Source organism: Aulostomus chinensis, chromosome 22 (genome assembly GCF_037954235.1).
Source record: "Aulostomus chinensis isolate RoL2024-O1b breed Wild chromosome 22, RoL_Achi_v1.0, whole genome shotgun sequence".
Taxonomy (NCBI): domain Eukaryota; kingdom Metazoa; phylum Chordata; class Actinopteri; order Syngnathiformes; family Aulostomidae; genus Aulostomus; species Aulostomus chinensis.
The window spans coordinates 24,213,795-24,226,046 of NC_141341.1; the positions used below are offsets into that span (position 1 = coordinate 24,213,795).

The 12,252-nt window shown below is 41.5% G+C and overlaps 1 protein-coding gene across 3 annotated transcripts; it reads right to left on the reverse strand.

The window, feature by feature from the left end:
- Window positions 1–662: 662 nt before the first annotated feature.
- Window positions 663–12,003, reverse strand: nudc (nudC nuclear distribution protein). 3 transcript variants are annotated; one of them, XR_015111328.1, is made up of 10 exons: window positions 11,804–12,003; window positions 9,724–9,801; window positions 9,423–9,626; window positions 9,263–9,340; window positions 9,074–9,187; window positions 3,822–4,016; window positions 3,640–3,723; window positions 3,440–3,558; window positions 1,628–1,752; window positions 663–1,279 (listed from the first exon to the last, which is right to left on the reverse strand). XR_015111328.1 is itself a non-coding variant. In XM_086194016.1 (9 exons), the coding sequence occupies exons 1-9, from the start codon at window positions 11,876–11,878 to the stop codon at window positions 1,701–1,703; spliced, it is 999 nt and encodes a 332-aa protein (XP_086050142.1). In that variant the 5' UTR covers window positions 11,879–12,003; the 3' UTR covers window positions 663–1,700. The 3 variants fall into 3 exon arrangements, 1 of the variants encoding a protein (XP_086050142.1); XR_015111327.1 differs by having other exon boundaries at window positions 1,620–1,752; XM_086194016.1 differs by having other exon boundaries at window positions 663–1,752.
- Between the last annotated feature and the right edge of the window lie 249 nt (window positions 12,004–12,252).

Consider the following 12,252-nt stretch of genomic DNA (forward strand, 5'->3'; position numbering starts at 1 on the left):
GGACCTCATCACTCATTGTCAGTCTATGGAGAATGCAACTTCTCAGATAGGAGAGACCAACATGAAGAATATACAGTATTCTTAAAAATACATAAAAAATAAAAAACTACAAAAAAGGCCAGGGATTACAATAGCAATTTTTTTATATTGTTCAGGTAGAATGCACTAATGAAGAAAATGGACGCCATAACAATTATATACAGTATCTGTTGCAGACCCTGTACACGCAAAATACTAGTTACAAGCACAGATGTAAAAGATAACACTATAGAGCCATGGCTACATCTTCAATTGTGAATGCATATATATTGAAGAACTTTTTTTACTCCATGTTCCACTTTATTCGGATTGATGGAAATTTTCATTCATGATTGAGATTGGGTTTGTGTTTTCCTAAGTGGGTCATGAATAGGTAGTCAAAACTTGAAACCACGTTCAACTAGCTAGCTGGTAAATCAACAGTCTTCAGACCAGGGTATTCAGTGCCATGTTAAACTCTTTGAATTAAATGTTTTTGAGTAAAAGGTGTGCAAGCAGGAATAAGCTGTGAATTTAAATTGAAATGCTAACAATTATTTATGGCATTTCCCTGTTGACACCTTCAAAAGTTGTAATGCTGCAGACTGAATGCAGTAAATGAAACCACTTAAGCATCCAATCACTTTGATTTTAATTTCTTTAATTTTAGAAATCTTTGTATAGTCACAGACAAACCAAGAATTTACACCTGAAATACACGAGAGATGTGTGTGGTGTGTAACATAAGCAGTGTATAGTGTCCCCCCCTACCTTTTCTAGCTCCATGGCATTTTGTTTCCATCCCGGAACCATGGACAAGCATGGAAGCATGGCAAGATGAGGAAAAAAATTACTAGCCCACATGTTGAACCTGACTATTCAGTACTTTTACATGATGTTTTGAGAAGTTGAACTATTGTGTTAATCTGACTTAAACTGGACTTTTAGATTGGATGTAAATGCATCAGTATGACTGCAATTGTTCTCAACCAAATTTGTCAAAATAGGACCGACACACCTGGATAATGAGGAACAGAACTGCTTCTTCTCGTATATGCTTTCTGCATTCTGCACATGTTCTTTACTGTCACATTTAACCAAGAAGGCGAACAGTCAAGGGGTTGCATCAGTTCAATGGTGAAACAAGATATTTCTGGTCAAAGACAAATTTTATGCTGTCTCAGCTTAAATATTTGTCCCATTTTTCTTTCGTAGAATTTAAGTTTGCTGTTTGGAAGGCATGCCACTGGCTGACTTGTTTCTGCAGGAGAAGAAAAAAAAAAGTGAACCCACCTCAAGTTGTAAGAGGGCATATCGCCACCTAGTTTTCTGGAGAAAGATATACTGAGGTGAACAAACTGAGTCGTCCCCATTTATGTATACTGGGACGACTACAGTAGTCCAATGAAATTTTCTTTAAGGTTTAACTTTAATTCAACTTAACTGTGTGATAGAAACGTACTGAGTATAACCGCTCTGACTGATTACAATTATTTCTGACTGCAATGATATTTGCTGTGCTAACACTACACACTGCAAATGGAGCCAGTGTATTTCAGGCCTTACAGTAACCATTCTTATTATCATAAAAAAACACTTACTCACAAACCTATTAACTTAAAACTTGTCTGATTATGATTCACAGGTATGACTGTCCACTTAATCTATGGATGCAGCAAGTCTCAGCTGAATTTGGCTTTGGAGAAATCCATCTCTGGGTGCTGAGCCATGAACCTACAGACAAAAAAGGGAAAAAAAAAAATTGTTAGACAAAGATAACTTAGTTGGGTGTTAACCTGATATTATGCAACTGAAATCTACAGTTAGTGGACTGATTAAAATATTTTTTGCCTTGTGTTCTGGAACTCCAACCAGTTATGTGTGATACCTTTTTAGGACTGACTCCTTCATGTTATTCCAGAAATAACAGTTGACACCATCATACCTACCACACCATCTACCTTGACCACAGTTAACCACAGCATTATTGTTTAACACCTGGGAAACTACAGTAAACCTTTGGAGGAAAATTGTGTGTGCCCCTTCAAACTTTACAAATGTGATTAGATAAAATTCACCTGGTGAAAAAAGTCATTTCACCAGGTTTGTGTGACCCACCTGGATTATATTGGTTTACATTAAAAAGTAAACATCAACGAAATCCAGCTTGCCCGCTAAAAAAATTGAATTTAAATAAATAATCATGATGCTATTATAAGAATGAAGAGTCGGTCAGAGTTATAAAAAAACAAAACATGTTTTCAGGCTGTAGTGTATCACATGACATATAGGAGGTACATAAAAAGTTAAGGCATTTTCATTCGATGCTAAATTGTAGTAATGATAACCAACATGTGATTAGGAAAACTACATCCATTTAGAACCGTAACCTCAAGTTAAAAGTTGCTAACTAGATTATTCCTGTGCTAATGTGTAGTTATTTTGAATATGTCAGCTAACTGTTTGACAAGGGTCACTGTCAAGTAATGATAATGTTTTTTCTGCATTTAAATTTCACAGTATTTCTGAGAATAAAACATCCAGAATTTACTTGCCCTCTCTTGGATTATCATTTAAGTAACCTGTGAAGTCGGTGTACTTCAGCAAAAGCACCATGAGAGTGCATGTAGTGGGGTCTCCAGATATCTGTGTCTGCTTTGCTGTATGAAATAAAATGTTGATTTGTCTAAAGCGGACAACTCTGGTTGCTCTCTTCTCATCAACGGACCCGGTGAAGTCAGCGTACTTCAACACCTGTTAAATATCAGAACGCTAGAAAATGCCTTTATATCCTAGTGAGGGAAGAAAACCCACTAGGTAATCTTTACCCTCCAACTATGTCTCTCTCCTAAAGTCTGGTTCATGTGACTCATGTGTTCACTGTATACACACCAATAAGGAAGAGGTAAAGTTTTTATGTAACACTCCAGGTGAATTTGTGTGATGCTGTGTCACAACAGTTAATCGGTGTTTTAGTTCGCTGGACATCACTGAAGTCCTAGAATGTCCTACCGTCATATTATTGAACCACAAAAGGCACTCAACAGTTCCATGTATCAATGCTTGGGAGCACCAACTACACAATTATTAATGATTATGTTATGAACCTAGACACAACATTCTTAAGAGAAGAAATGATGGAAATATAGATAGTTAATGACAGAAGAAAAGGCAAGGCCAGCCTAAATAGCATGGAAGTACACAACTAACACTGGCAACCTTCACATCCCCTCTTCTCATCAAACTTTATACACCATGAAGCATCTTTTAAACTGAGACTGAATACAGTGATTGCTTTAGAGGATTGCAAATAAAGCACAAAACATGTGAGCTGTCAGAGGGAATAACTTGAGTCTCTTTTGATAAAATCCAAACACATAAAAGTTTACTATTGGGTACTAATGCAGCATTACAAACTTACTTTTTAAGAATGTCTTGTTTCTTCTGCTCTTCGGATGTAGGTAGCCCCATTGATTTCTGCCTTTGGTCATACATCATCTTCTCCACCATTCCTCGTGTTTCCCCATCCAGGTCTGACAGCTACTCAGCAGGAAAAACAGAGCTGGTCAACTTTAGTACCTTTGAAAACCTCCTGTAACACATCAGCTTTCTATCATTTACCTTAGAGTTCTCTGGACAAATCTTCTTGGTGTTGATTTCTGGATCTGTGGTAACCATCTTGCTCCACCACTCCATTTTATTAATCTGAAATCCAAGAGATTGAAAGCTCAGCAACATTTCATTTTCATCATTATTGCTAGAGTGACAGATAAATCAGTCTTAGTAAAGTAGAATTGCCATACCTTTTCTAAGTGGACTAAAACAACCTTGCCATCATCTAGGAGCCAGGAGCTTTCTTCTACCTTCACCTCATTGTAGAGCTGACCTTCAATGACTGGAAGGTGTCCCTTCAAGCCCACCTTCAGAGAGCGTCGCTGGATGTCCACGACGACATCTTTGCCCTTAATGCGGAACTTCACATCAAAAGGCACTGTCAGCTGTGGGAGGACATTAAAACAAGCATGGCGTGGTGAAGAGCTAAAGCATATGTACTCAGAGGTTGGTCATGAAAAAGAACAAAGGCCTATAAAAAGAGAAAAGCATGTTATGCTGTAAATTGCAGTGACTTCATAAGAGGTGCTTGGGCAAAGTGTAACACACCCTCATTTTGACCCTGATAGCACAACATATGACTTTCATTAAGAGCCTGAAAAATAGAAACTTGTTCACAGAAGAGCTGAATATTTAAAGGTTAGAGTATTTTGCTTGAAGTAAAAGATTTTTAGGAATTTGGGAAGAGAATTGTGGGCACGGGATCTTTCTGTGTGGAGTTTGCATGTTCTCCCCGTGCCTGTGCGGGTTCTCTCCGGGTATGCCGGCTTCTTCCCACCATCCAAAGACATCAATTTGGGGACTAGGCTGATTGGATTCTCTAAATTGACCGTAGGTATGAATGTGAGTGTGAATGGTTGTTTGTCTATGTATGTTGGCCCTGCGATGGACTGGCGACCCGTCAACCTATCACCAGGGGAAGTGATGATCGAACTAGCAACTGTTCAGTTGCTAAACAGCCATTCTACCTCTGAGCCATGCTGCCAAATTCCCAACCATCATATGCTAACATTTTGTCAAGAAGGAAAAGCCAAATTTTTTTTGGGGGGGGGGGGAATGCCACTGGGGAATGCGAGCCTACCTAAAATAACCATTAGGAATCCACCGAGTCAAATATATTACTGAGCCTCTGCGCAATGACAGATAGCCAGCTATTTAAGTTTTAACAATATTAATTATTTCTTCTCCCGCAATGAACTAACAAAAGCCATTGCAATTTTGTGTGTTAAGATATGCGCCCCTACTCCGTTGTTGAAAATGTAGGATTCAAGCGTCCTATGAAGGTGACAGAACCACTTTATGTGGTGTCTAAGAAACATTTATCTTAAACAGTTATCCCGAACATGTACACATCTGCGAAAGAAATTATATATATATATATATATATATATATATAAATTTGGTGTGACGTATGCTAATAATACCAGTATGGATGTGTTGCATAACTAAGCAGTCATTTTATTCAGATTATAGCTCGAAATATCACAAAAATTATAGATATTGAATCGAATCGTGACAATCGATTCTGAATCTTGAGTATCGGAATCGAATCACTTCTTGAAATTTGAACTGATTCCCAGCCCTAGTGAAGACCTACAGGAAACGTTTGACCTCTGTCATTGCCAACCAGGGTTACATTACAAAGTATTGAGGTGAACCTTTGATACTGATCAAACACAAATTTTCTGCACCATTAAACAAATAAATTCTTTGAAAATCATAAAATGTGATTTCCTGGATTTTTTTAAATTTTACATTGTGTCTCTCACAATATAAGTGTACCAATGATGAACATTAAAGACCACTCTCATCTTCTGAAGAGGGACAACTTGCAGAATCGGTGGCTGCCAAATACTTTTTTGCCCCACTGTATTTTGTGGTAGCTGAAAACAACACTCTAAAACAGTACAGTTTTTTTAAGACTATAGCTAATGTTAAAGTTTTTTAAACAAATGTCTTATGACATGGCCGTTATCATGGGGAACATCTGCTCTCTCCCCAACAAAATGGGCAAGCTGTGGGCGCTGACAAGGGTGGAGTGGAAGTACAAGGAGCCTCATGTGCTTCAAGGAGACATGGCTGAACCAGGATGTACCAGACTCTGTTGTCACCCTGGATGGATTCACTCTTATGCGTGCGGACTGGAAAGTGGTGGAGAGCAGCAAGAAGAAAGGTGGAGGTTTATGTATGTTTTTTAATGACAGGTGGTGTAACCCCGGGCACATAACAATTGCAGTAGACATTAAGCCGCTAGCAGTCGGTGTTCAGCTGTACTACATCCTGTGGGCGTTTTCACATGTTATTATTAAAACTGTGTACATCCCGCTGTCAGCTGACATGGCTGCCGTGTGCGAGCGCATTCACTGCGGTATTCACCGTGTTATCAGCGCTGCAGACCAGACACACAGACGCCCACCTCCTCATCTCCGGGGACTTTAATCATGCCTCTCTCTCTGCCACTCTCCTGAACTTCATGCAGTACGTGAGCTGCCACACAAGGGAGAATGAAACTCTGGACTAAATGTATGCAAACATCGAGGATGCATACACCATACTTCCATGTTTTAATGTCTTACTTTTAACTTCCTTTGCACCCACATACTCTTCTGAGCTTCTAACCCATTTATGGAGACCAATGAATGAATAGATTAATCTTTTATTATGATATTTGATTACATTTTATTTAAGATTATTGTTGTTTTATTTCTCCACTTTTCATCAAGTTTTGGTTTGGAAAACAAGTCCTGTGTAATTACAAATTAACTAATATGCAACAGCTCCTCCTGGAACCGTCACCTTATCGTGGTGGAGGAGTTTGAGTGCACTAGTGACCCTAGGAGCTATGCTGTCAGGGCATTTTGCCCCTAGTAGGGTCCCCCAAGGGCAGACTGGTCCTAGGCGAAGGGCCAGACAAAGAACGGTTCAACAGACCCCTCATGGAGAAAAGACCAAGTAGTTTATGTACCCAGCCCGGAGGGGCACCGTGGCCCCGCCCTGGAGCCAGGCCCAGAGTAGAGGTTCGATGGCGAACGCCTGGTGGCCTTGGTTCATGGGGCCCGGCTGGGCCAAGCCCGAAAAGGAGACACGAACACATCCTCCTTTGGACCCACCACCCAGAGGAGGAACCGGAAGGGTCCGGTGCATTGTGGCTTGGGTGGCAGTCCAAGTCGGGGGCCTTGGCTGTCTGACCCCCAGGCATGGAAGCTGGCTTTTGGGACATGAAATGTTACCTCTCTGGCGGGGAAGGAGCCGGAGCTGGTGGAAGAGGTAGAGCGTTACCGGCCAGATATAGTTGGTCTCATCTCGACACACTCTGGGTCTGGAACCCAAGTCCTTGAGAGGGACTGGACTCTCTCTTTCGCTGAAGTTGCTCCAGGTGAGAGGCAGAAGGCTGGGGTGAGCTTTTTGGTCGCCCCTAGACTCTCTGCCTGTATGTTGGGGTTTACCCCGGTGGACTTAAGGGTTGCTACCCTGTGCCTCCAGGGTCAAGGAAGGAGTCCTGACAGTGGTCTGCGCTTATGCGCCAAACACCAGCGCAGATTGGGTCGTCCAATCTCCGGAGCAGAAGTCGCAGAGGCAGTTAAACAACTCTGCGACTCCAGAGCTCTGGGGGTGCATGAGATCCGCCATGGTATCTCAAGGCTCTGGATGTTGTAGGGCTGTCTTGGTTAACACATCTCTGCAACATTGTGTGGACATTGGGGGCGGTGCCTTTGGAGTGGCAGACCAGGGTGGTGGTCCCCATCTTTAAGAAAGGGAACCAGAGGGTGTGTTCCAACTATCGGGGGATCAAACTGCTCAGCCTCCCTGGTAAAGTCTACGCCAGGGCACTGGAGAGGAGGGTCAGGGCGATAGTTGAACCTCAGATTGAGGAGGAGCAGTGTGGTTTTCGTCCCGGCCGTGGAACCATGGATCAGCTCTTCACCCTCGCTAGGGTGCTGGAGGGGGCATGGGAGTTTGCCCAACCAGTCCACGTGTGTTTTGTGGATCTGGAGAAGGCTTATGACCGTGTTCCCAGGAGCACCCTGTGGGGGGTACTCCGCAGTATGGCCCCTTACAAATGGCCATTCGATTTTTCTACCGGAGGAGTGAGAGTCTGGTCCGCATTGCCGGCAGTAAGTCGGACTTGTTCCCGGTGAGGGTTGGACTCCACCAAGGCTGCCCTTTGTCACCGGTTCTGTTCATAACCTTCATGGACAGAATTTCTAGGCGCAGCCAGGTGGTGGAGGGGGTCGGGTTTGGTGGTGAGAGGGTGTCGTCTCTGTTTTTTGCGGATGACTTGGTCCTCTAAGCTTCATCAGGGCATGACCTCCAGCTCTTGCTGGGACAGTTCGCAGCCGAATGTGGAGCGGCTGAGATGAGAATCAGCACCTCCAAGTCTGAGGCCATGGTCCTCAGCCGGAAAAGGGTGCTTTTCCCACTCCAGGTCGGAGGGGAGGTCCTACCTCAGGTGGAGGTGTTTAAGTATCTCGGGGTCTTGTTCACGAGTGAGGGTAGGATGGAGCGGGAGATTGACAGGTGGATTGGGGTGGCATCTGCAATGATGCGGGTGCTAAACCAGTCCGTTGTGGTGAAGAGGGAGCTTAGCCAGAAGGCGAGGCTCTCGATTTACAGGTCTATCTAAGTTCCAACCCTCACCCATGGTCATGAGCTCTGGGTAATGACCGAAAGAACGAGATCACGAATACAAGCGGCCGAAATGAGTTTCCTCTGCAGGGTGGCTGGGCTCTCCCTTAGAGATAGGGTAAGAAGCTCAGTCATTCAGGCGGGGTTCAGAGTAGAACTGCTGCTCCTCCATGTCGAGAGGAGTCAGTTGAGGTGGTTCGGGCATCTGGTAAGGATGCCTCCTGAATGCCTCCCTCAGGAGGTGTTCCAGGCATGCCCAACCAGGAGGAGCCCTCGAGGCCGACCCAGGACACGTTGGAGGAATAATATCTCGCGGCTGGCCTGGGAATGCCTCGGGATTCCCCCAGAAGAGCTGGTGGAAGTTGCCGGGGAGAGGACAGTCTGGGCTTCCTTGCTGAGGCTGTTGCCCTCCGGATAAAGCGGACGACGACGACGGCAACAGCTATGCTAGATAATATAAGCACCTCTTCTGTATCGGTGGCCTTATGGCCAATATTAAGGTCAGCCTCGATTTACTCAAGTCTCTTATTTTTTGCCATTCACAAATAAGGAAACTTATTATCATAGGAAACTTTTTTTTAGGTTTTGCAGGATGTACAAAACATGACCGTCGCATGACCTTGTTAATACAGATAATATCAACATCGGAAAATATTGACAGCTAAATCAGTTATTAACTAATGGCCCAATGACACTGGCAGAAAATGCAATTTTCTGCATCCCTACTCAGGAAAGACTGTTAAGCACTGGTTGAGGATACTGATGTTGTTCTTCCACAGAACAACATCAAAGTCAAAGATCTCACAGAAGTACTCACGTCAACTTCAGACAGGGTCTGTGTCCACTTGTAGTGGGGCAGGTCAGCTCCATTGCCTGCATTTGGCTTGATCTTATCTTTGTCCTTCTCATCCTCCTCTCCTTCTGTGTCAGACTGAATTTGAACAACTTGGTAACTTATCATTATTACCAAACTCTTTGACCCACTTTACAGCATTGATGAACTCACCCCATTTTCTTTTTCTCCTTTGTCTGACTTGTCTGCATTTTTATTTGTGCTCTCAATTTCTGATTCTTCTTTCTTCTTCTACAATGTACATAAAAAAAGAAATTACTGGAAGAACAATAGAGATTTGCATGAGACCAATCATTAAAGCACTCAAATTCACCTTGTCAAGTTCAGACTGAAGCTGCTCTGCTTCTTCATCAGTCAGCTCCTGAATTTTTGGGCTACTTTCAATTCCCTTCTCTTTCTCTGCTAGCTTGGCAGCTCTTTTGGCTTTCTCCTTCTTTTCCTTCTCCTTTTTCATCTGCTTTTCTGAGTGAGCCTCCAACGCTACCTTACTGTGTTGAGCAAAAGCATCCATCACAAGCTAAAAGAAGAGATGGCAAAGATGAGGTATGATTCCACCAACACACACAAATATTAGAACTTAAATTTCATATCAACTTTAAGTTGACATTGCTCACCTTTTCTGCCGCACCTGCATCACCGCCAGTGAAGAAATCGGTTTTGCGGCGGAGGAAGCTGAAGAATGTATTCACTAACTGTTTACAGAAAACAGAGTAAAACAGATTACTTTATCAAGGCTTGATAAAAGCCAGCAGGACTGTAATACCTAATCAGCTAAAACAGCATCCGATTATATTTGAGCTGAAGGAACTCAAAAACAAAAAACAAAACCCTCTTATTAGCATTATTACAATGTCACTCATGATATTAGTAGTGGACATTATTGCATTTCAATCTCATCCTAAAAATCTGCAAATTTTGATTGTCAGGTTGTGCTTGAATGTTTTTAGGCAAAGGTGGTAAGGACTGGAACATGTGTCTGGTATTTTTTTTAAGCTGTTATCTCATGATCATAGGATATTATCTTGTTATCTTGACATAACGAGATTTTTTTTCTCATGATAAAGAGATATTATTCCATAATAATGAAACATTACAAGAGTTGTTCTTGGGACTAGTTATTATCCTGTTACAGTGGAATCATATCTTGTTATCACAACATAATTAGACTTGATTTCTGATAATACCAAAGGGATCCTGTTAAAACCAGGCCAATTTGAGGCTGATGTTATTACAGGAATATATCCTGTAATAAGTAGAGATGGACTGATTGCATCTTCCTTGGCTGAATCCGATTACTGATTTTTTTTTTATTAGTAGAACCTGCTAATAACGATCTTTAGTGATCAGATTTTCTGTTCAAGAACTGTACTTGACAGAACATTAAAAACAACTTTTCTTCAAAGGAAAAATTTGGATTCATAATTACAGAAAATACTACTTTCAGTTTCCCCCCAATTGCACTAGGTTACCGGATGTTTTGTCACTTAAACAATTCCAAATCAGTCAATAAATAAATAGATAAATAAACGAAGTCCTCTCCTAATGGACAGACATATACATACATTTTATTGAAAATGATTTGCTGTATTTCCCGCTGTGTCTGACTTTACTTACATATTTTTCTTAATAAACAAACACAGTTGAATGTAGCAGCTAATGGGGGTGAGGCTGCAGGGTCGTTCTTGGCACCAAGCACTGCCTACTAGGTTTAACCACTTTCACTTTGTTGGCTTCCGCAAACGGGGCTGGCTCAAAGGGTAGACTGAATCTTAAGTGTCTGATTAGGTTTATTATCAGTAATTATGATAAAATGCCTGCATTAGTAAAGGACATTTTTAGAACAGCAGTATCTGTGCACAATTAACTCTCTTACTGCACTTAATTTTCAGTAAAGGAGAACCATCATAAATTTAATAGGCATGAAAAGAAAATGCAAGACAGCATTATCTTTGTTTATCAAAAGTGTTGCAGCAGCATGATGTTATACATTACGTAAAAATAAAATTCCTGCAGTTTAGATGTTGCATTTGCCCACATTGCAAGGTGTATATCGAGTATGTTTCAATTAATTAATCGGCCATAGTTTAACTACTGTCTCCTAGGATCGTCCATTAAATATCTGGATATCAACACCACTTAAGAGTTTTGAATCAGTTCTTTCCATCTTCCAATACTTCTGTTATTCATGTCATTTGTCTGGGCAATAGTGTAACTGAATAATCTACAGCCTTCCACCTACTCAACAGTCATCTCCTTGTATCTCGCTTGCTTTATGACACGATTGACTTACTACAAGCCTGAAATTTCCGGACACATTATTAAGTGTAGTTGCATTGTATCAAAACTTTAAAATATGTAACAAATATAAATAAAAAAAAACTTTCTCAGATATAACGGTCCACATAGACAAGGAGTGGACAAGAGAAATAGAAAAACCAACCATTAATTGAAAGCTAATACCAACATTCGTCACATCTCAATAAAATAGAAAAACTCGACCGTTACATTAAACAACTAACAAACTGTAAAGCAACAATAACTTCTTGTAATGAAAACGCTATAAGCTTAAGTACCAATTATCTTGCCTTTCTGCCCTGCGATTACTTAAATTTAGTGTTCTTCCTAGCATAGTGCTAACTTCAGTAGCTGCACGTTAGCCGTGAGGACCGACCACGTTCCTGAACCGCAAATTACCTCTTGCACTCCTCCTTCATGTTGTTGCGCCATAACCAGCAACATTCCGTCATACTTTTCTTCGTCATCGCCCATGTCGCTGGAATAGAAATAGGGTTAGGGAAACGTCAACTGAGAAAATTACAAGATAATGTCGACGAGTCTCTCTAGTTGTGTTAGCAACAGTCGGGCCCGGGGAGTCACGCTAGTAACTTCCTGGAAACAAACCCTGCCTAGTTTTATTTTTGACCAATTGGAGTTAAGGATTCTAATAGACAGGTAAACTTACCAATACAGCGGGTGCTCTAGGTCAGGGGCGGGGCAACGCTCAGAAACCGTTGTCGTAAAATAATTACGAAGCAATTATTTCTAAATAAATGTTTTAGACCACAACACTGCATCATGAGCACATTTTTTCTTAAATGCTTCAGTTTTATTCTTTTTTTTGAACACATTTTATTGATTTTCAA

Bases quoted from the DNA above. Each gene is read 5' to 3' on its own strand.
- nudc (XM_086194016.1), bottom strand. From the start codon at position 11,878: ATGGGCGATGACGAAGAAAAGTATGACGGAATGTTGCTGGTTATGGCG. The intron at 9,627-9,723 runs GTGAGCAATGTC...CTCTTCTTTTAG, and splicing joins ATGCAGGTGCGGCAGAAAAG to CTTGTGATGGATGCTTTTGC. The intron at 3,559-3,639 runs GTAAATGATAGA...CCTGCTGAGTAG, and splicing joins TTTGTCCAGAGAACTCTAAG to CTGTCAGACCTGGATGGGGA.